This window comes from Penicillium verrucosum, assembly GCF_028828655.1.
Source record: "Penicillium verrucosum strain IBT 35672 chromosome Unknown utg000004l_segment0_segment0, whole genome shotgun sequence".
Classification (NCBI taxonomy): Eukaryota; Fungi; Ascomycota; class Eurotiomycetes; order Eurotiales; family Aspergillaceae; genus Penicillium; species Penicillium verrucosum.
Window position 1 is genome coordinate 1968447 of NW_026643213.1, and position 20515 is coordinate 1988961.

At 50.9% G+C, this 20515-nt stretch overlaps 5 protein-coding genes across 5 annotated transcripts; 3 read left to right on the top strand and 2 right to left on the bottom strand.

Annotated features, from left to right (window-relative positions):
* Positions 1 to 560: 560 nt before the first annotated feature.
* Positions 561 to 9350, top strand: gtb3 (glycosyltransferase family 4 protein; the record flags this gene model as incomplete). Its single annotated transcript, XM_057222875.1, has 5 exons — positions 561 to 635; positions 726 to 815; positions 883 to 1003; positions 1047 to 4252; positions 4338 to 9350. The coding sequence occupies 5 exons, from the start codon at positions 561 to 563 to the stop codon at positions 9348 to 9350; spliced, it is 8505 nt and encodes a 2834-aa protein (XP_057070096.1).
* A 380-nt stretch (positions 9351 to 9730) lies between these two features.
* On the bottom strand, positions 9731 to 12462 carry dapB (dipeptidyl aminopeptidase dapB; the record flags this gene model as incomplete). The annotated part of the gene is made up of 3 exons (XM_057222876.1): positions 9731 to 9810; positions 9887 to 10156; positions 10227 to 12462. The coding sequence occupies 3 exons, from the start codon at positions 12460 to 12462 to the stop codon at positions 9731 to 9733; spliced, it is 2586 nt and encodes an 861-aa protein (XP_057070097.1).
* A 1183-nt stretch (positions 12463 to 13645) lies between these two features.
* Positions 13646 to 15576, bottom strand: N7516_010158 (chaperonin-containing T-complex subunit CCT4; the record flags this gene model as incomplete). The annotated part of the gene is made up of 7 exons (XM_057222877.1): positions 13646 to 14500; positions 14558 to 15130; positions 15185 to 15214; positions 15265 to 15294; positions 15351 to 15373; positions 15424 to 15475; positions 15529 to 15576. 7 exons carry the CDS (start codon positions 15574 to 15576, stop codon positions 13646 to 13648), a joined length of 1611 nt encoding a protein of 536 aa, XP_057070098.1.
* A 327-nt stretch (positions 15577 to 15903) lies between these two features.
* Positions 15904 to 17406, top strand: rpt1 (proteasome regulatory particle base subunit RPT1; the record flags this gene model as incomplete). Its single annotated transcript, XM_057222878.1, has 4 exons — positions 15904 to 15998; positions 16071 to 16185; positions 16243 to 16472; positions 16527 to 17406. The coding sequence occupies 4 exons, from the start codon at positions 15904 to 15906 to the stop codon at positions 17404 to 17406; spliced, it is 1320 nt and encodes a 439-aa protein (XP_057070099.1).
* Positions 17407 to 18101: 695 nt separating this feature from the next.
* Positions 18102 to 20344, top strand: N7516_010160 (uncharacterized protein; the record flags this gene model as incomplete). The annotated part of the gene is made up of 6 exons (XM_057222879.1): positions 18102 to 18143; positions 18215 to 18269; positions 18331 to 18404; positions 18462 to 18625; positions 18682 to 20070; positions 20125 to 20344. 6 exons carry the CDS (start codon positions 18102 to 18104, stop codon positions 20342 to 20344), a joined length of 1944 nt encoding a protein of 647 aa, XP_057070100.1.
* Between the last annotated feature and the right edge of the window lie 171 nt (positions 20345 to 20515).

Here is a 20515-nt window from a genome sequence, read left to right on the forward strand (position 1 = left end):
AGAATATGTACATATGCCTGGCTCCACCGAGTCTGTCTCATCGGTCAGCTCTGGTGTATTTGTTAGTGGTTTCTTTTAGTCTTGCATCTAACAAAAACTTTAGTGTGTGCTATTTTTGCCCCGTGTTTCTGAGAGCTCTTCGATAGACGCCCAGACCCTTTGTCCTATACAGTCCAAAAGAGGCGAACCCACTCCGTGTATACATATTTTTTCCTTTTTTTTTCTCTTTTTTCTCTGTTCCCTGACATCTGAGCAAGGGAAATCCTAGGGGGCAAAATTGTCTACTTTACTTATACGGCTTGGAGAAGTGGATATTCACTTCAGTCCTTCCCCCACTACTCTTTTACCTTATTACCCTACCAACACTTGAGTTCACCTGTACCCTCCAATTTATTTTGTTCTACATCGACATATTTGCCTTTTGCAAAACACAGCAGTCACTCGTTTAGGCATGTCACTATAAGCATTTGCAGTTGAGACTCCTCTCTACTTGCCAACCAGTTACCTCTTTACATTGCGCCTAGAGAGATATCGAGTCGAGAACTCAACATCTTGAGATAATGGCAGTAGACTCACTCCCAGAGAGGCCACATCCTCTTGGCTGGGATGCCATGAAAGAACATTGGTGGCAATTTGTATGTTGATTCCGGTCCTCTTTACAACTTGACGTTCAGCAACCTTGTTACAGACACAGAACACGAGAATACGCTGACCATTTCCCCTAGGTATTCATTGGAGTTTTGCTATTCACAGTCACCACTGGCCTTTTATCAATTGTATATTCCGGAGTAAAGAGACTTATCAAATACTACAAGGTATGATACAGTGACCATCCACAAGCGTTTTTCTCTGGTTTGGATGTTAATTCTAACCCATTTTTAGTCAAGACCGCTACCGGACAATTTCCCTTTGAGTGTATCCAAACGGCTCACCAAGCTATCCAACCGAGAACTCAACTTGATTGAAAGACGCCCCCCACAAGGGAAAGCCCACGAGCTTTGGAGTATACCTGGGAAGCTTCGAAACACCACCTACTGCCTCACAAGAAAGACTTTTGAAAGAATGGGATGTGTTGGTTGTGAATCCCTTCCAGGCAGGGGTCGCCAAAGCTATTTCCAGACACGAGCGCAGCCAAGTGCTAGGACGTGTTGATTTGGGGAAAGTCCTTCCTCCAAAGGCATCTGCCTTGACCGTCATCGAAAAGATCGAAGAATTACTCGCAAGCGGATTTCATGATACCTCATTTTCCGGTGTTCTCCTCGCCAATTGGGAAGATGTGCTCCGTCCTACTGCTCGAGGAAAGCTTATCGAGGCGATCAGCAGCCTCGGCTTGGCAGTCTATCTCGAGTCGGAGCCACCTCATTTCTTGAAGGATCGAAAGGCCGTGCAGAGCGATGCTGTGGCAGGCTTGGTCATCCGAAACGCTAGCATTATGCCTCAAGGCGAAAAGCGGGATTATTTCCAAATGGCCGAACTACAATCAACAATCAAGGCCTTCGTTTCTGAGTCTTGCATGAGAGACTTTGTAGTAATGGCCTGGGAAACCGTCGACGACAATGTCACTGTTCCCAATGCCATAATCCGCAGATCTATCCAATGGTGTGGCTTTTACAGCGCAATTACCTGGATCGGCCCCGAAGCTGCTCTTCATGATGCAGATCTTAACGTCACGACTCTCGAGCCTCTTCCCGCGTTTGGTTGGTTGAAGGAAGCAGAAATGATGAAGGCCCACGATATCTGGCGGGCGAACCTGAACATATTGCCTTCCCCGGATAAGAAGGACGGCTGGGAAGTTCTCAAGCCAATTTTCCCCGCTATTGATGCGCTGCTGGATTCGTCGGAATACGACTCGAAGGCCCCCGATAGCCCGACTGCTCGAATGCGTGATCCTCCAGAATGGGTCGCACAGGTCAAGTCACAGGGCAGTCCTCTCTCCATCTCCATGTCAGGAATGGCCTACAATTCACTTGGTTGCTTCCCTCTCGGTTCAGACTCGACTCCACTGGCATTTGCAGAAATTGTCCAATCTCAACAACGTCTCAAGTCCCTCAACCTTCTTCATCCCGTCCCGACAACCAAAATCCAAAGCATTGGACTCCTTCTATGCCAATTCTATGACTCTCTAGATCTCTCCGAAGATGACGATCATTTGGCCAACGCAATTAAGGAACTTGCAAACTGGGCATCCAATGATCTGTTGCACGTCAATCTTTGTCTCGACTCTGGTCTGCGCAAGAGCTCTGATTTACGCTTTTGGGCCGTTTTTGAGATGGAACATGATGGTATTGAGATTTATGTGTCCAAGAATGCCCAGGGCCTGGCTGGAACTATTCTTCACACCTTCCTATCGGCAAAGGGATTTCCTCGGCATGTCTGCTTCGAGGCTGAGGCGACCTTCGCGACCTGGTCCCAAGATGTTTCCCACAATACTGGCCTCCCCCGTCGACTGATTCAAGACATCGATGTTCTCAGCCCTGAAGAGCGCCTCCTTCTCTTGCAGCACCTCTCTCTCACTGATTCTCATAGCGATCTATCTGAAGCCATCTGCACCTACATTCGCAAGCAACTAGTGGATGCCCCTTCTTTTTCTCAGTTGAAGGTGCTAAACACAGTTGGGTATCTCGAGAAATCAACATCTGCTGAGGATTTGATCAAGTCTCGTATCAACTGGTACATGGACCAAGGTTGCAAATACCCGTCTCTCGATGCCTGTCTTGATCTTTTCCATCAGGCCGACAGTGTGCTCTCCGATGTTCTGAGGTATCGCCGTGAGGATGACCTTGCCGCCATTACTAGTGGTCTCTGCGCCCTTCTTCAAGGTGGCTCCGTTGATACATATGTGGATATGATGGCTCTTGCGCTTTTCTGTGCCGCAAGACAGGGAGCCTTCGATGAGATTTACGCAGAGGTGACCGATCGGAATCCTCTATTCAACAACCATACCGATCAGGCTGCCGCCTTCGCAGAGTCATTTGCCCTTGGATCTCGTTGTGAAGCTTACTTCGACGTTGCTCCCAGTGTTTTCGGAAAGTTGCTATCGGACCGGTTCAGAGCTTACTATGGAGACCATCAGCCGCCAAACTGGGTGAACGGTGCCCCGGAGCTTGCTACATCCTACGCCGGAGCTCAGATTGATGTCAACCCCGATGAGCAGCGTAAGACTATGCCTGGATACCAGCGATTCACATTCTTGAGTGTCTTCGCTATTCCTGCTTTGATTGATATCATTTTGCTTACCATGGTTGGCCGTGGACTCTATCTCTCTGCCGCCATGTCTCACGATGAACAGGACAGTGCAACTATGGCGCTAATGATATCTCTGCTGCTTTCCGGTGCAATTGGTACGTGGATTGCGTGTGGTGGTCCTTATTACCTCATTTCGATGGCATTCGCAGCAGCGAACATGTTCGTTCTCATTCGCCTGATCGCTGGTATTGCCTTCACTGTGGCCGGTGGCTTGATCGGTTTTGTTGCCATTTCAAGTGTTCGAGGCCCTCGGGCTGGTATCATCTTCTACCTCTACCTGATCGCTTTGACAATCTACTTCTCAACCTTCGCCTCGCTTGCAAGCTTCAGTTACCCCGGTTCGAGCTTTTTGTCTGGCCGCAAGCCAATTATTATGTGCATTCCGATCCTCTTCTTGGCACCGATCATCACAGCCTGGAGTGGCCACGACTCGGCTGTCTACCTCGCCATTATCTATGTCTTTATTGGTGTGCTTTTGCTGTGCCTTCGTTCGGTCACCTCCAAATGGGTCACTTGGTACCAATCTGTGCGACGCACCGATGATACTGAGATTCGTAAGTGGTATATCACTGCCTATGGAAATGATGACGAGAAGGTGTTCGCGAATATGAGTGACCCGGCCGCCCTCAAGCTGGCGAGAGAAGCACTCTCGAAGGACGTCTTGGCTGAGACGAAGCGTGGGATGTTCTCAAAAGCATCCAAGGATAAAATGGTCGTTGAGCTTGCCCAGGACTGGGAGTCTACCAATTTCCTTCTAGATTGGTACTGCCGCTATGCAGATGTGCCGAGGCCGATTCCGTTTAGTTCTGGTTGGAACATCCAAACCAAGGTGGCACTTGACACCCTGCGTAACTCCCAGAAAGGTCTTCGTCTACACAATGCATTCGTTCACTGGCGTCAATCGAGCAAAGAGATGGGATGTGGTGTTCTCTACTTTGTGATTGCGCTTCTCGACAAATGGGCACAATTGCTGAGTGGCGACCGTATTCTTGGCCTCACGAGCACGGTGAATGATGCTAATCGAATGGCCGTTGGATTCGCCCCTTGCCTACTATCTGATCGGAGCCGTGCTCATTGATACCAAAGCCCAGGAGCTCCATGATGCTCTTGGTACCAATGCGCCTTTTTCCGTCAGATCTGCAAAGGATATTCGGATCGCACAGAAACAAGAGGTACAACTCCGGCGAAAGGTATACTGGCGAGTCCTTTTTAGATTCCTCTTGTGGCATGTCTGGAGTCTTGCCCTTGCCACTGCTCTCATTTGGACCTTCCAATCATCGATTGAAGCCATGATTGTTTTCTTCTCATACGTTCTCGCCTACACCGGTTTAATCTGGTACCAATATACGAAGATCTTCACGGGCCCTCATGCGCTGAAGCCTCTCATCATTGGTATCTGTATCGGATTACCAGTCGGTATCGCGCTCAAAGTGTCTATGCCGCGTTTTCTGTACTCGCAGATCATTGGACTCGGATCTGCCACCTGGACCGTTGCCATCCTCTCGATCTGGAATGCCAAAATGGGTATGCCAAACAAAGTGGACTCTCCAGTGGAGCTTGGCCGCACCTTCCATGCGTTTACAACGCCCTGGTCGGACCCCGAATGGTCTCAGCAAGAGCTTCAGACTTTCTTCGAAAGCTATTCGCTACTTCCATCTGATTCCCGATACAAGCTCAATCCTGGTGTCCATCCTGGCGTCGAAATCAAGAGTGCTATAATGTCTTGCAAAGAAGAAGTCATGATTGAAGAAGCGTTTCCCGGCTCCAAAAATGTTGCTAACAGTGCGATCGCATCGTGGGAGAAGGGCGATATTGTCATTGAGCTTGTCTCCTTTGGCTCTCTCGGTCCCGGCATTCGAGCTCTCAGCTGCAGCACCGGGAACCAGTTAAAGCTAGCCATCGCCGTGGGAGGACTCCTAGACGAGCGTCTCGATATCAGCGCAAATTGTCAGATCATTGCTGAAACCTTGCTTCATGCTGTCACAGAGCTTATGGTGGGTGTGCCTCATGAGTACGCATCATTGGCAGGATCCATTGTCTCCGGTGGGGTAACTTACACAATGGCTCAACAGCTTCGTGAGGAGGCCAACACAACTACGGTCGTACGCTGGGCTAAGAAAGAACTGCTTCGGCAGCTTTGCCTTGGTTTTGAGCCCGATCTCCATTGGGACAAGCTCCCAACCGAAGTTCGGGATTTGCTGCTGAAACGTTGCTTGGGTCAACAATGTAGTCTCTCCAATAGCCAACGCCAATGGCTCCAGAAAAGTCTTTGCACATTCGATACCGATGATCTCGATGTTCACGTTGCCCGTTGCAACCTTGGAGCTGCCACTGCAATTAGCGTTCTCGACTATGCTCACTGGGGAACTGGAGAAGCCGCCTTTCCCAAAGAGCCCGAGACTTCGAAGTACATCTCCTACATACCTCGGAAGCTCCCAATTGCATTGTCGCTGGTCCGGTCACCAGCTAGCTACATTTACCACAAGCTGGGAACAATAGTAAAATTCTTTGTGGTAGCTTTGGTTGCAGATCCGGAATTCCAGAGAGAGTTCAATCATGTCACTCAGACCCTTCCGACTGTTGTCCGTGTGCCAATCAGATTCTTATTCAATATGGTCTGGGTTTATTCTAAGATCGTTCAAGACTTGGGCTTGTCACTCTTTCTCTTCCATGGCCGCAAGAATGTCAAGCGGCTGTGGGACGAGACCAAGGGCATGACGATCCATATCAAAAAGAGTCGGGTCATTATCCAAAGTCTGGATGGCACCTTTACAGCCTTCAGGCACCACGAGATTGATGGTGGTTTCAAGATTTACCACTATGCTGGTGAGCATAAGACCGAGCCCAAAGAGGTCAAATCCCTGAAGTACGTCAGCACCTATTCGGGTGAGATGTTACTTCTGGTCAAGCAGGAGTTCAAGGACGGCAAAGTGATCAACGAATACCACTACGACTATCGAGTTCCGACTAAGAAGGTGTTCAAGCTCAACAAATCATCAAACCGCATTCCACTAGGACGACGCTGCGTGTCAGGAGCAAACTATCTGCAAAGCGTCCAGTACAACCGCAAGGGTCTTATCGAATCGGGTTCCTACATGAAGGATGCCAATCTTATCCGCTTCAAGTACCATTATCGCAAGAACCCCCGTTTTGGTGATGAGTTGCTGCGAGCCGAGTTCGTCTTATCCCACATTAGCTGTACAGTGTCTTGGTGTGCGCCTCCGCGCCGCCATCCCGAGAAGATTGAGCGCTGGATTCCTCACTCCAAGGTCACCGAGGCCAGCTTTGTTCAGGGTGCCGATGTCTATGAAAGTCGTTGGCTGTATGATCACAAGTTCCATCCCACCATCTTCACTACTATCAACGGACAGAAGATGCAGACTCCGCCAATGATTGAGCACGACTATCTGGGTGTACTTTCCAAGCCGAAGTATACCAGCTTTGCGCATGATAACCCATTTGTCTACTGCGACAGTCTCCGATCAAATATTCTTTCCCGAACACTGGGCCTCACGAAGAAGCGCTTTGTGGTGTCAACTTCTCAGGCTCGCTCCTTGATGTGGAAGGCATGGAAGGATCGTGTTGACTTCGATGCAATTATTGTGCGCTGGATGGACGATCGCATTCTTCGCAGAGATAAGGTTCTTACCCCTTACTGGCGTAGCCGTGACTGGGGCAATCTTGGATCTGCGAAGAAGTACGTGGATCTCCGCGCTGATGCGATCATGGCAAGTGCAGATCTGGACGAGAACATTTCCAGTTGGACCCCTCTCGCTGTTAAGCTCACCGATCTGCTCAATTTTGGCCCTGGAGGTGACGCTGTTGTTAACACCCGCTCCAAGAACTTTGGCACCGATACCGACAAGACGCTCCATGTCATGGCGGCAGACAACGGTACCTGGCCCAATGAAGGTGGCGGTGTCTCTGCCTGTCGACGAGATATGATCAACTCCCTTCGAACCATCAAATGGCACATGATTTGCGAGTCTGCGAACGACTTTGGTGTCCCCAAGCATCAAACCGAACAGAACATCCAGTCCCTCAAGCTCATCCCGCTTTGGGGTATGGACTTCCTCACGCCAACTCACGGTTTGTTCCATAACAAGCTGGATGCTGAGGTTGATGATGTTACGTCGGCGAGCGAGTTCGACATCAAGATGAACTTCATTCCGATTCTGACTGCTTTGGTTAAGGGTGCTCGTGCAGTTCATCTCTCAAAGTCTGATATCCACCAGGCGACTCGTGCACTTGTGAACTTGAACACATACTTCCAAGAGACCCGTCATTGGACTCAAGTGTGGAACAGTGAGATAGTGAAGCAGAGTTGGCGCGATTTGTGGCTGACCCAGGAAATGTCGAACACCATCCCGTCATCCCAGTGGTTCGACACTGAGCTTCCTACTCTGGCATCTCTCGATGTCGCCCTGGAGCTCTGGTACCGCTATCTCTTCATCTTCTCAATCCCGGTTCCTGAAAAGATCCCTTCAACCTTCCAAGCCTCACATCACAGCGTCAGTGCCTCTTACGGCGTTGTATGCAAGATCAAGCGCAACTGTACCTTGCAGATTTGGGACCACGCCATCAGTTGGCGTGAAACCAACCTCTGTCTGTCGTCTGCTCTGTGCAAGCTCTCGCCATTTGTTCGAAACGCACTGCTTGGATTGATGCGAATTACCTCTGTCTTGACCCTTCATCACGCAGACATCATCCTTCCCTGTGCAGACTTCTTCAACCCCGGTTGGGAGGTCGAGATTGGTACCTGCCAGGGCACAATTGAGCATCGAAACACTTTCCGCCGAAAGATCGATCCTGTCGTCAACGGTATCACTGATATGCAAAAGTTCTCTCCAGTCAAGGAAATCAAATCCGAGCGTCCGACTGTGACCATGTTGTCCCACGTTTGGTATGCCAAGGATATCAAGACTGCCCTTCTTGCTGCAGATATCATCATCAACCAGTGGAAGTTCGATGAGTACCATCTGGACATCTACGGTGCCATTGACAAGGCCCCAACTTACTCTACCGAGTGTCAAGAGATTATCGCATCAAAGGGTCTTCGTGGCAGAGTCACACTCCGTGGAACTGCCGACCCCATGAAGGTCCTAGAGAACACATGGCTTTTCTTGAACTCATCTCTGTCTGAAGGTCTCCCTCTCGCCCTAGGAGAGGCTGCTCTGACTGGAGCTCCCGTCGTCTGCACAGATGTCGGTGCTTCCCTCCGAGTACTCAGTGACCCAGATGACTTCTCCCGCTTCAGTGCCGTTGTCGCACCAAACGATGCCCTCGCCCTAGCAAAGGCCCAAATCGGCATGCTTGCCATGCTCGGCGAATGGAGCAAACACAGCGAAGACACATCGCCCGCACCAGTCCTGACCTCCTCTCCCACACCGGAGGAAGTAGCAGCCATCACCCGCCGTATGTACGAGAAGAGCGAGCACCGTCGCAAACTCGGCATGATGACCCGCAAGATTGTTCAGAAGTCCTTCAGTGGCGACCGGTACCTCCGCGAACACGAGCAGATGTTGTGGATTGGTAAGTCCGCCAAGATGATGGCCAGCCGCGCAGCTGGCGACCCGATCGACCCAGCCGACGTGGCAGCCGCCATTGAGACTGGCATCGATGAAGAGATCATCACCATCCCGCGCGGCGCGGTGCACTCCTGGCGCTCTTCTGCCCAGTCTGGTATTTCCACGGTATACAGTTCTACGTCCCAGTTACCCGGTCGCGGCGGCAACCACCGTCCCATCTCTAATATCTCGGCTATGAGCCTGAGCATGAGCATGAGTATGAGCAATGTCTCTACCGAGTCCTTCGCTCGTCTGCCTGTCTTTGCGCCAAGGCCTACCGCGATGTCCAACGGCAGCTCCCCGCGTAATAGGTCACCCGCAAGGACCTCCACCCATCGGTTGTCTCTGCTGGGTTCCCGTCCTCACGCCCACTCTCCTTCTGGATCCTACTCGCGCTCCGTCTCAACTGTCGGTCGGGAACAGCTACGTGGCTTGCAACGTGAAGACTTCCTTCCGTACCGAAATTCTGATATCAGTGTCGCGAACAGAGATGACTTCATTCGGGCCGGCGGACTTTCTCCTAGCCACGCGTCTTGATTTGCCTCCTTACTACCCCCTACTTGCACATACTGCACTCCTGTATATTTTTCCCACTACATTTTGTTCATACTTGCATTATTCGGTGTCTGAGTTGGTTTTTTTTGAAAAGTCCTCTGTCGATATGTTTTGTCTGATCTTTTTACACCAGTTTTGTTGTTTCGACCTGTCGAGAAATTGTGGCGTACATCAGCGATTAGAGTCTTTTTATCCTATGTTGTTAGCATTAATTATGAGAATATATTGAATTATAATATGCATCCATTGTTCCCTAGAGCTATATATATCTAGCAGCATATAATCTACCCAAACGGGGTGTAGATAGTTCCAAAACAAATGTATTTACCCCGAAAGCCGTAAAAAGCACAAGTCGATGGACATCACGTCGACTCCTGTGGTTTCGGACTCGTGATCCGATGCCATTCACCGTTGAACGCATTAATGAGCCAGCTCGAAAGACCTTGATTCATAATTAGTCGTGTCCTTTTCCAACCTTGGGAAGCCATGAAATGGAAACGCATGAGAAATCGACTTACGTTCATAAACAAGCGCATGCGCCATATGGAATTGTATACTATGATCCGAGTCAGGGAAGACCTGCATATCGTAGTTGTCGATGTTCTTCAAATCCAGCTTGTCGATCAACACAAGGGTATTTTGAAGATGAACATTGTCGTCAGCAACACCGTGCATGATCAAAAATCGAACACTGTGGCCTAGGGCCATAACATCACTGATGGAGGCATTTTCATAACCTGAGGGGTTGTGCTCGGGTGTGTGCATATAACGTTCTGTATAGATAGAGTCTATGAAGTAGGATGTTAGTATGTGCATGTGGGAGAGCAAACAGAACAGTGGTAATTTGAATGGGCTTACCATAGAACCTCCAGTCAGTGACGGGTGCCACGGCCATGCCATATTGGAATGTCTCGCCCGCATCTTGTTCAAGGACCTTCAGGGTCATGTAGCCACCGTAGCTCCAGCCCCAAACTGCCATGCGGCTTTCATCCACGTAACTCTTGCTAGCCCAGATCTTAGCCGTCTCAATCTGATCAATAGCTTCGTAGTGGCCGATATTACCGCGAACAACGCATCGGGCTTCTCTCCCGATGAACCCGGTTCCCCGACCATCCACGGTGACGACAATATAACCCAGGCTCGAGGCGACATAGGTCTGGAAGTCAACTGTAAACTTGCGGTCGACCGTTTGAGATCCCGGTCCACCATATAGGAAGAAAAGCACGGGGTATTTCTTTGCAGGGTCGAAGTTTGGAGGGCGGCGCTCCAGAACTTGGAGCGTGTAACCATCAATGGTTACATTGGTGTACACCTCTGTTGGGAGAGCGAAATTTTCCACCCTCTTGGCGAGTTCAACATTCTCCTCGATGAGGTTTAGGAAGTCAATCTCGTCGCCTTGGGTGTTGATCACAGCCTGCCACGGCACTGCTGGGCCTTTATAGCTGAGTAAACCATAGCCGGCTCCATGTGAAAATGAAACATCGAAAAATCCGGGTGCAGATACATCCGTCAGGGGTCGAAGATCGGACCCGTCCAGGTTGACAGAGTATACATGACGCTGAGTTGGAGCTTCCTTTGTGGCAACAAAGTATACCAGACCCTTCTTCAGGTCAACAGCGGACGGCGCCTTGACCACTTCCCAATTGCCCTTGGTCAACATCACAGGCTCTGGGTTATCGAAAGGTGAGAAATAAGCCAAGTGATCATAGCCTTCATAAATAACGGTGTCAATATAACCATCGTGTGGGCGACCATTTTTAGGGTCAGCGGGAATAACCCGAGTCGATTGTGAAGGCTCAACCCAGCCACCGTCCAAAGCTGCGATATCATCTGACCGCACCAGTTTACCAGTTCGAGCCTTTGTGTCCATAACAAAAATCTTCACAACATCGCTTTCGCGGTTGGTCTCTCGGACCAAAACTTTGCCCTCGGACGCCCAGACAATCTCGATGATAATGCGTTCAGCGTCAACAAAGTCCTCTGGCATCTCAAATGAGAAAACTTCATTTTTCTCGACATCATAGAACTGCAAGTTGACAATCGGATTCGGGGCTCCTGGTTTGGGGTATTTGATCTGTCTGACTTCAGGGTAATTTTCAAGTCCAGGTGGCGGCTCTTTGCCAGATGGCCGTGAAAGGAAGTATTGAATAGGGTATTCAGGAACTGCTGACTCGTTCGTTCGAAGGAATGCGACAAACTTCCCATCATCTGACCACCAGGTTCCGGTGTTGCCTGCAAACACTTCTTCCTCATACACCCAGTCTGGAACACCATAAAAGAGGTTCTCGTCGCCGTCCTTGGTGATGGGGGTGACCTCCAAAGATGCCAACTTACGCAAATATAGGTTGTTCTCACGAACAAACACAACCGCATCAGAGGTTGGCGACCAAGTTGCAAGCTGTACACGTCCACCCAGGTTCCCAGGATCGAGCGGCTCGGCCTTCTGCGTCGCCACATCGAAAATCCAATATTTCCCAAAATACGAGTGTCTCCAATTGGACTGGATGTCAGTCATGATCAAGACCTTGTTCATATCAGGACTTGGCCACGTCTTGGCTGGTATCATGGCCTCTCCCTCAAACCAGATGTACGCCTTCTTCATCAACACTCTGGTGTCGAGATTATCGACGCCATCCTTACTACTGCGGATGTCTTTCACCCTTAAAAAAGCGTCTTGTTTCTCGCCCTGCTCAACCAGAAGACCATCCTCGCCATCCGGGCCTGCAATCCAGGAGATCGCGTGGGACCTCGGAGACCAGGTACCACTCAAGACTTGCTCGAGTGTCACTGGTTTCCCATGGCTCTTAGCACCGGAGACCGGGTCTGATTCATGGATCTCCACGGTTGGTTCATGGATCTCCGCGGATGACGCAGATGAGAGTGCCGCGGTATCGGGTCGTTTCTGCGTGAGGAACAGTACGAAAGCAAGCACCCAGCCACCGACGCAGAGCAACACCAGTAACCAGACAATCTGGCGCAGGCGACTGGACGAGCTTGCTTTCTTTCCGCTTGATATAAGAGGCTCATCTGAGCCAGTTTCCGCTCCGTCTTCAATGTCCCGGTATCTGTCCCCATCCCCTTCCTCCATCGGCATTGTGTTGCCCCCCCTTGTGGTTCTTCATGAATGATTCGGAGGCGATCGATAGGCCGGAGTCTGTGGATGTTTGTGAGGAGACGGATTCCGACCGTTGTCGATTCAACCGTATGGACTCTGGGTTCCCTTCACCTTCGAACTTCCCCATGGTGGTGGTTGATCGTAGCGGAGCTGACGTCCCGATCGTCACGCTATCTCTTATCGCCCGCAATTCGAGGCGGCCAAGCGCCAGCAATCACTGACTGTCCTGATGACAGTAAAACTTGATGTGTATATATAGAGGACAAAATTACTATGACAACGTATGAAAAAAGCAGAGATCACTTTGTCGAGAGCTTTCAATGTCGGAGGATCTGGTGAAACGGACCGACACCCATCTCTTGGCGCGAACAAAGGGTTATTGATGTCTTTAGCTTCAAGTCCATATCCTTATTCAATTCCATTTTGGGTTTTAATGTTGTTGATGATTGGTTCACTTCTTACAGACTAGCTTTGTTACTAATGTGTACACTGTTAATATAATTATTGATTGTTCATCGGGGCAATTAGTCAAGGCCTGCTCTATATATATCAAGTACACATGCCGGTGTTGTATTGAGTTATATTATCATTTTCCAAAAGAATATATGGCGAACGCGCCCTTTATGTATTGGATAGCCGAAAGCTCATAAGGAATATAACCCTATAGCGAATATATAACAAGATGCATCTACGGAGTAGGCCCAACGAAGATGTTGAAGAGCTTCCAGTGTTGACTCTGCATCTGATTTCATGCTCTTAATTTGTTTGAGACTCGTGCATTTTACTAGACAGCACCCATCCAAGTTAGAGAACGAAAAATGAACTAAAAAAAGGGCATTGGAAGGTGTGCATGCACAAACATAGGGAGGTGCAGCATACTCCGTTATATCCTCAAAACGCGCAATACCCTAAATAGCCCCAATTTCAAATCTCCCATGTCAATATGCCATCCGAGGACCTAAGCACACACACCGATTTTCACCTTTCGCATTGGAATTTGGGAGAATAACATTACAAGGAGCTCGGTTTACCATATACATTGCACAGGAAGTGTCACAAGTCTGAGAGTGATTCTATGCAGGAACGGGATATTTTTTTAATTACTCGTCGCGATCAGATCGCTTTCCATCATACAGCTCACGTTAGCGGCCGCCGAGGGCGTTTACCGCGACAGAGCAATGTCATCAATTCTCATGATCATCTTCACAGTCTCCGCAGCCAGCTCAATCGCACTGGTGCTGACCAGCAGGGGTTGGAGAATATTCTCCTCTGTGATATCATCCTTCACACCACCACTGCGAATGCTGACACCAGCATTGTGCTGGCCCTGAGCGTGGCGGTGGCGGAGTTCAGTCACAACCTTGATGGAGTTAAGACCGGCGTTCTCAGCGAGAGTAGTGGGGATGACCTCCATGGCATCAGCGAAGGCCTTAAAGCAGATAGCTTCAGTACCAGTAAGCTCACGAGCGCGCATGGCGAGTGTGTGGGCCACTTCAACCTCGGGAGCGCCACCACCTGCGATCATGGCACGCTTCTTGACGAGGCAGCGAATGACACATAGGGCGTCGTGCAACGATCGCTCGGCTTCATCCAAAATCAAGCTGTTGGCACCGCGAGCCACAATTGAGACGGTCTGGTTGTAAGCAGCAAGAGGAGCCTTGATACCGGTGATCTTGACGTAACGAGCACCGGAGGCCTGGACTTCCTCGATGAGGTCGGCGGTGCCGAGCTTGTCCTCGGTGAAGGAGTCGACGTTAGCGACGGGCTTGCAGCCGAGACTCTTGCACAGGAACTCGACCTCATCGCGCTCAATATCCTTGATGGCGAGAATCTTGAGACGGGAAAGGAAGTGCAGGGAAAGTTCGTTCACGGCGTCACGGAGGATGGACTTCTGAATCAAAAGAACGTTACACTTGGTCTTCTGGATCTTCTTGACCATGTTGAGCATGTATTGGCGCTCCTCTTTCAGGATCTTGTCCATCTGACGGTAGTCGTTCACCACGATTTGGTTCTCCATCTAGGGTTTGATTTTTAGTTCTGTTCGAATAACAACTAGAGGCACGAGTAAACATACGTCTGGCTTGGGCGGGCTCAGTTGGAACTGGATCAGACCTATCCGCGCCTTCTCGATTCTTGTGGGACCACCACTGCTCTTGATCACAGGCTGGTTGAGAACCACGCCATCGACCATCTCACTGTCCTCGATTGTGCCGCCAACCTTCTTCACAATACGGATGTCCCGCAGGTCCACATTCTCTGCGGTCTTCGGGTCACAAACCTTTAGGACCGAGTCGACGGCCATCGGGCCAAGAAGTCCGGAGTGCTGGGACACGATCTTGGACGAAAGCGAAGTAGAAGCGGCTTGGAGGAGGGTGGAACGATCGGAAAGATTGATAGGACGGGACATGTTGTGGAGGATCTCGACGGCAGCACCGGCGGCTCTTTGGAAAGACTCGGAGATGACAGTGGGGTGAAGGCCCTTGCCTAGCAACTTTTCGGCAGCGCCGAGCAGACTGCCAGCAATGACAACCACTGATGTCGTTCCATCACCAGCTTCGACATCCTGCGCCGCACTCAGGTCGACGAGCATACGGGCAGCGGGGTGCATCACGCTCATATCCTTCAACATGGTGTTTCCATCGTTGGTCTGCGGGGGTCAGTTGGGGATCCCGATATGATCGAATGAAATTGGGGTGCGTACAATGATGGTCTGTCCCTTGGCCGTTTGGATCTAGAGAGAGATTAGCACCTTGATATAACGAAAATCCGAGATGAACTCACCATCTTATCCATACCCCTGGGTCCCAACGACTATATTCTTGTTAGCCCCTCATCTGGGTATTTGCAGATCGTTTGAGCAAGCGTACTGTTCGAATGGCATCGGAGACAGCTACGATATCATTAGCATGGATGCCTTTAACGCAATGAGAATAGACATACCCCGAGCAGCGAGAATGTTGGAGGCCCGCACGGCCATCGGCTTCTCCTTGTCCTGCATGCAATCAGAAATCAGTGGCTCACACACATCTTTTCGAGGCCTCGCACCTTGAAGGAGTTGTTGCCGGCGGCTCCCTGTGCTACTGCGGCGGCCATTTTGAAAATTTATATTCAAAATTAACCTTAAAAAATGAGTGAAAGGAGATAGTTGAGTTGTTGTGGTGGAGGACACACAGGAAATTCTGCGAGGTTCTGGGGCGGTGATGAAGCTTGGCACCTGATTAGTGAGGCTAGCTCGACCACCGCAGCTCTGCTACATCACCGTCCTTTGCTCTCCCAATATCCAACCTATCTATCCTTTTTTTCAATTTGCCACTGTTCTCAGAGCACGTCGAATTTTGTCTATCTGCATATACATCCTCGATTTTATTGTTTCCTTGAACCCTCCCTTAGCTTGGCCTTGGGCTTTCAATACCTTTCATCATGCCTAGCGCCACGGGTCAGAACTGGGAGAAGTTCCAAAAGAACTACGCAGACGATGAAGAACCAGAGAAGAAGATTACACCCCTTACAGACGCGTGAGTTCCCGGCGTGTGTTGATTCAATCCACACAAATCGCGATGGCAATAATTTACTGACGCCCATCACAGTGACATCGCAGTACTCAAGACTTACGGCGCCGCACCTTACGCGAATGCGCTGAAGAAGCTCGAGAAGGATATCAAGGACAAACAGAACAGTGTCAATGAGAAGATCGGTGTTAAGGTGATAACTTGTCCAGCTCTTTCGGCCCCTTGAACAACTGGAGCTTACGTTTACCAGGAATCTGACACCGGTCTTGCGCCTCCACACCTTTGGGATGTTGCTGCCGATCGACAACGCATGGCGGAGGAACAGCCGCTACAGGTCGCAAGGTGCACAAAGATTATCCAGGATGAGAAGGACTCGGACAAGAGCAAATATGTGATCAACGTCAAGCAAATTGCCAAGTTCGTTGTCAACCTAGGAGATCGCGTTAGTCCGACAGATATCGAGGAAGGCATGAGAGTTGGGTAAGTTATCTGGTGGATTATATGTCACTTCTAGGTACTGACTAGGCTTTGCAGCGTCGACCGTAATAAGTACCAGATCATGCTGCCCTTGCCACCAAAGATCGACCCTAGCGTGACAATGATGACTGTCGAGGATAAGCCCGATGTGACCTACGGCGACGTTGGCGGATGCAAAGAACAGATCGAGAAGCTACGAGAAGTCGTTGAAATGCCCTTGCTATCGCCAGAACGTTTCGTGAACCTCGGTATCGACCCACCCAAGGGTGCTCTGCTCTATGGACCCCCGGGAACCGGAAAGACTCTTTGCGCCCGTGCAGTCGCCAACCGAACGGATGCTACATTCATTCGTGTCATTGGTAGTGAACTGGTGCAGAAGTACGTTGGTGAGGGTGCTCGGATGGTCCGTGAACTTTTCGAGATGGCCCGTACCAAGAAAGCATGCATCATTTTCTTCGATGAAATTGATGCCGTTGGTGGTGCACGTTTCGATGATGGTGCTGGTGGCGACAACGAGGTCCAGCGAACCATGCTGGAACTGATCACACAGCTGGATGGATTCGACTCTCGTGGTAACATCAAGGTCATGTTCGCTACCAACCGTCCGTCCACACTTGACCCAGCCCTGATGCGTCCCGGTCGTATTGATCGTAAGATCGAATTCTCGCTGCCGGATGTCGAGGGCCGTGCCAACATTCTCCGAATCCATGCCAAGAGCATGTCCGTCGAGCGAGACATCCGTTGGGAGTTGATCTCGCGATTGTGCCCCAATGCCACAGGTGCCGAACTTCGCAGTGTTGCGACTGAGGCCGGTATGTTTGCTATCCGGGCTCGTCGCAAGGTGGCTACCGAGAAGGACTTCTTGGCCTCTGTTGAGAAGGTGATCAAGGGCAACCTCAAGTTCAACTCGACGGCGACATATATGCAGTACAACTAGAGATTCCGACTTGCATTATGGATGGGATGTACGATCACTATTGTCTTGTTACGTGGGAATTTCTTCCTGATCAATACAATATAATTTTTAACCATATTCCCTCTGACTACCAATGTGGTACAATATACAATATAGTCCGTCCAGGTACTTTCCTGATTGGTGAAAACGTCACTGGTCATGTGACTCCACCTGACTGTGTCGAGCTAGATAGATGTACACTGCAACCGATGTGTGTGACATCTAGCAGTTGTATGTCATTACCACCAGCAAAAGTGGGACTAAAATCAGACAGAATAGCCAGATATAGTGATAAGACCCCGTAATCCATCCTAGCGGCTCTCTTCAATCTCCCTCACACTCTACCGTATCCTTCCGGTAACCTGTGCTGGCCGGCAAAATGAATCGTGGACACGTGCCATCTGGCCAATCACGGATGGCCGGCTGCCCGAGGTTGATTTTTATTGCGCAGCCTCTGATTGGCTGGTTCGGCCCCGGTCCTCCCCGTCGGCAACTGCGAGAATGATTATGTCAGCGTGAAACCGTCAACCGTCAACCGATTCCAGATGAAAGTGTTGCCCTGGAAGGAGTTCGCTATTCCACAATCTCCCCTCTTTGCTAAGCCCGTCACCGACCCTCGGTGTCCTGCGATTCTTTTGGTTCATTAGGGAAACTCAATTCTCTTTTGACCCGCCATCATGAGCTCTATGAGCCTCCGGAGCCTAGCTCCTGCATCCAAAGTGAGTAGCCATGCAACGATTTTCGGCTCATTCGCGACACCCGTACCATACTCACACGTCTATTTCTCCAGGTTTCCCGCGTTTTGAGGGATCAGAGACGTCTTTTCTCATCTTCAAGACCCGCAGGTACGCATTAGAGACTCGAATTGTCCACCCATGAATGCACCACTAATTACTCCTGCGCCAGCCCGGATATGGTCCAACCAGCCTTTGCGCGCTAAGGAGTCCAATGGATACCTGACCGACAAGTACCCCATCATCGTAAGACAATACCGCTCTCCGAATGGACAAGAGATTGATTGGATCTGACTTGCGCAGGATCACGAGTACGATGCCCTCGTTGTCGGTGCCGGTGGTGCCGGTCTGCGCGCTGCTTTCGGTCTGGCCGAGGCTGGATTCAAGACAGCTTGTGTTTCCAAGCTGTTCCCCACGAGAAGTCACACTGTCGCTGCCCAGGGTGGTATCAACGCTGCCCTCGGAAAGTAGGTTTCCCACACAAGCACTGAAAGGTAGCGAATCGAGTCTAACTGGATCTTAGCATGCACGAGGATGACTGGAGATGGCACATGTACGATACCGTGAAGGGTTCCGATTGGCTTGGTGACCAAGATGCCATCCACTACATGACCCGCGAGGCTCCGGCCAGTGTTCGCGAGCTTGAGGGCTACGGTTGCCCCTTCTCGCGTACCGAGGACGGACGTATTTACCAGCGTGCTTTCGGTGGTCAGTCCAAGGATTTCGGCAAGGGTGGTCAGGCCTACCGTTGCGCCGCCGCCGCCGACCGTACTGGTCACGCCCTTTTGCACACCCTCTACGGACAGTCCCTCCGTCACAACACCAACTACTTCATCGAATACTTCGCGCTCGACCTGCTGATGGAGGATGGTGAATGCCGTGGTGTCATTGCCTACAACCAGGAGGATGGTACTCTGCACCGCTTCAAGGCCCACCACACTGTTCTTGCCACCGGTGGTTACGGACGCGCCTACTTCTCCTGTACCTCTGCTCACACTTGCACTGGTGACGGTATGGCTATGGTTGCTCGCGCTGGTCTCCCTAACCAGGATCTTGAGTTCGTCCAGTTCCACCCTACTGGTATCTACGGTGCCGGTTGCCTGATCACCGAGGGCTCCCGCGGTGAGGGTGGTTACCTGCTCAACTCCGAGGGTGAGCGTTTCATGGAGCGTTACGCTCCTACCGCCAAGGATCTTGCCTCCCGTGACGTTGTCTCCCGCTCCATGACTCTGGAGATCCGTGAGGGCCGTGGTGTCGGTCCTGAAAAGGACCACATCTACCTCCAGCTTAGCCACTTGCCCGCTGAGCTCCTCCACGAGCGTCTGCCCGGTATCTCCGAGACTGCCTCGATTTTCTCCGGTGTTGATGTCACCAAGCAGCCCATCCCTGTCCTCCCCACCGTCCACTACAACATGGGTGGTATCCCCACCAAGTACACTGGTGAGGTTCTGGACGTGGATGAGAACGGCCAGGAGAAGGTTGTTCCCGGTCTGTATGCCTGCGGTGAGGCCGCATGTGTGTCTGTCCACGGTGCTAACCGCCTGGGTGCCAACTCCCTGCTTGATTTGATTGTCTTCGGCCGTGCTGTGTCTCACCGTGTTCGCGACACTGCCACCCCCGGCAAGCCCCACAAGGAGCTTTCCTCCGATGCTGGTGCTCAGTCCATCAAGGACCTCGACTTTGCCCGTACCGCCGATGGCCCGAAGTCCACCTTCGAAGTCCGCAACGCCATGCAGAAAACCATGCAGACCGATGTCAGCGTCTTCCGTACCCAGGAGAGCTTGGACGAGGGTGTTGAGAAGGTCAACAAGGTTGACCAGTTGTATGCCCAGGTCGGCACCAAGGACCGCAGCATGATCTGGAACTCCGACCTGGTGGAGACCCTTGAGCTCCGCAACCTGCTGACTTGCGCGTACGTTACCCCGAGTAAAGAATTTAAGATATCCTGCTAACACAAATCTCACAGTACCCAAACCGCTGCTTCTGCTGCCGCTCGTAAGGAGTCTCGTGGTGCCCACGCCCGCGAGGACTTCCCCGACCGTGACGACGAGAAGTGGATGAAGCACACTCTCTCCTGGCAGAAGAAGCCCCACGGCGAGGTCAAGCTAGGCTACCGTGCCGTTGAGGCTAACACCCTGGATGAGGCAGAGTGCAAGGCCGTTCCTCCTTTCAAGCGTACCTACTAAGCTCGCTATTTTGGAGTTGACCCGCAGAGAATACGGAGGATACCACGGAGTTGTTTCAGATGGACCCTATCGACGCCCTCTCCCAACCTCGTGGTTTTTGAGGTGGAACTAGGGTTTGTGGCGTCACAAGGCCCCGTTTCAAGGGGAAATATCTATGAAAAAGACCATTTT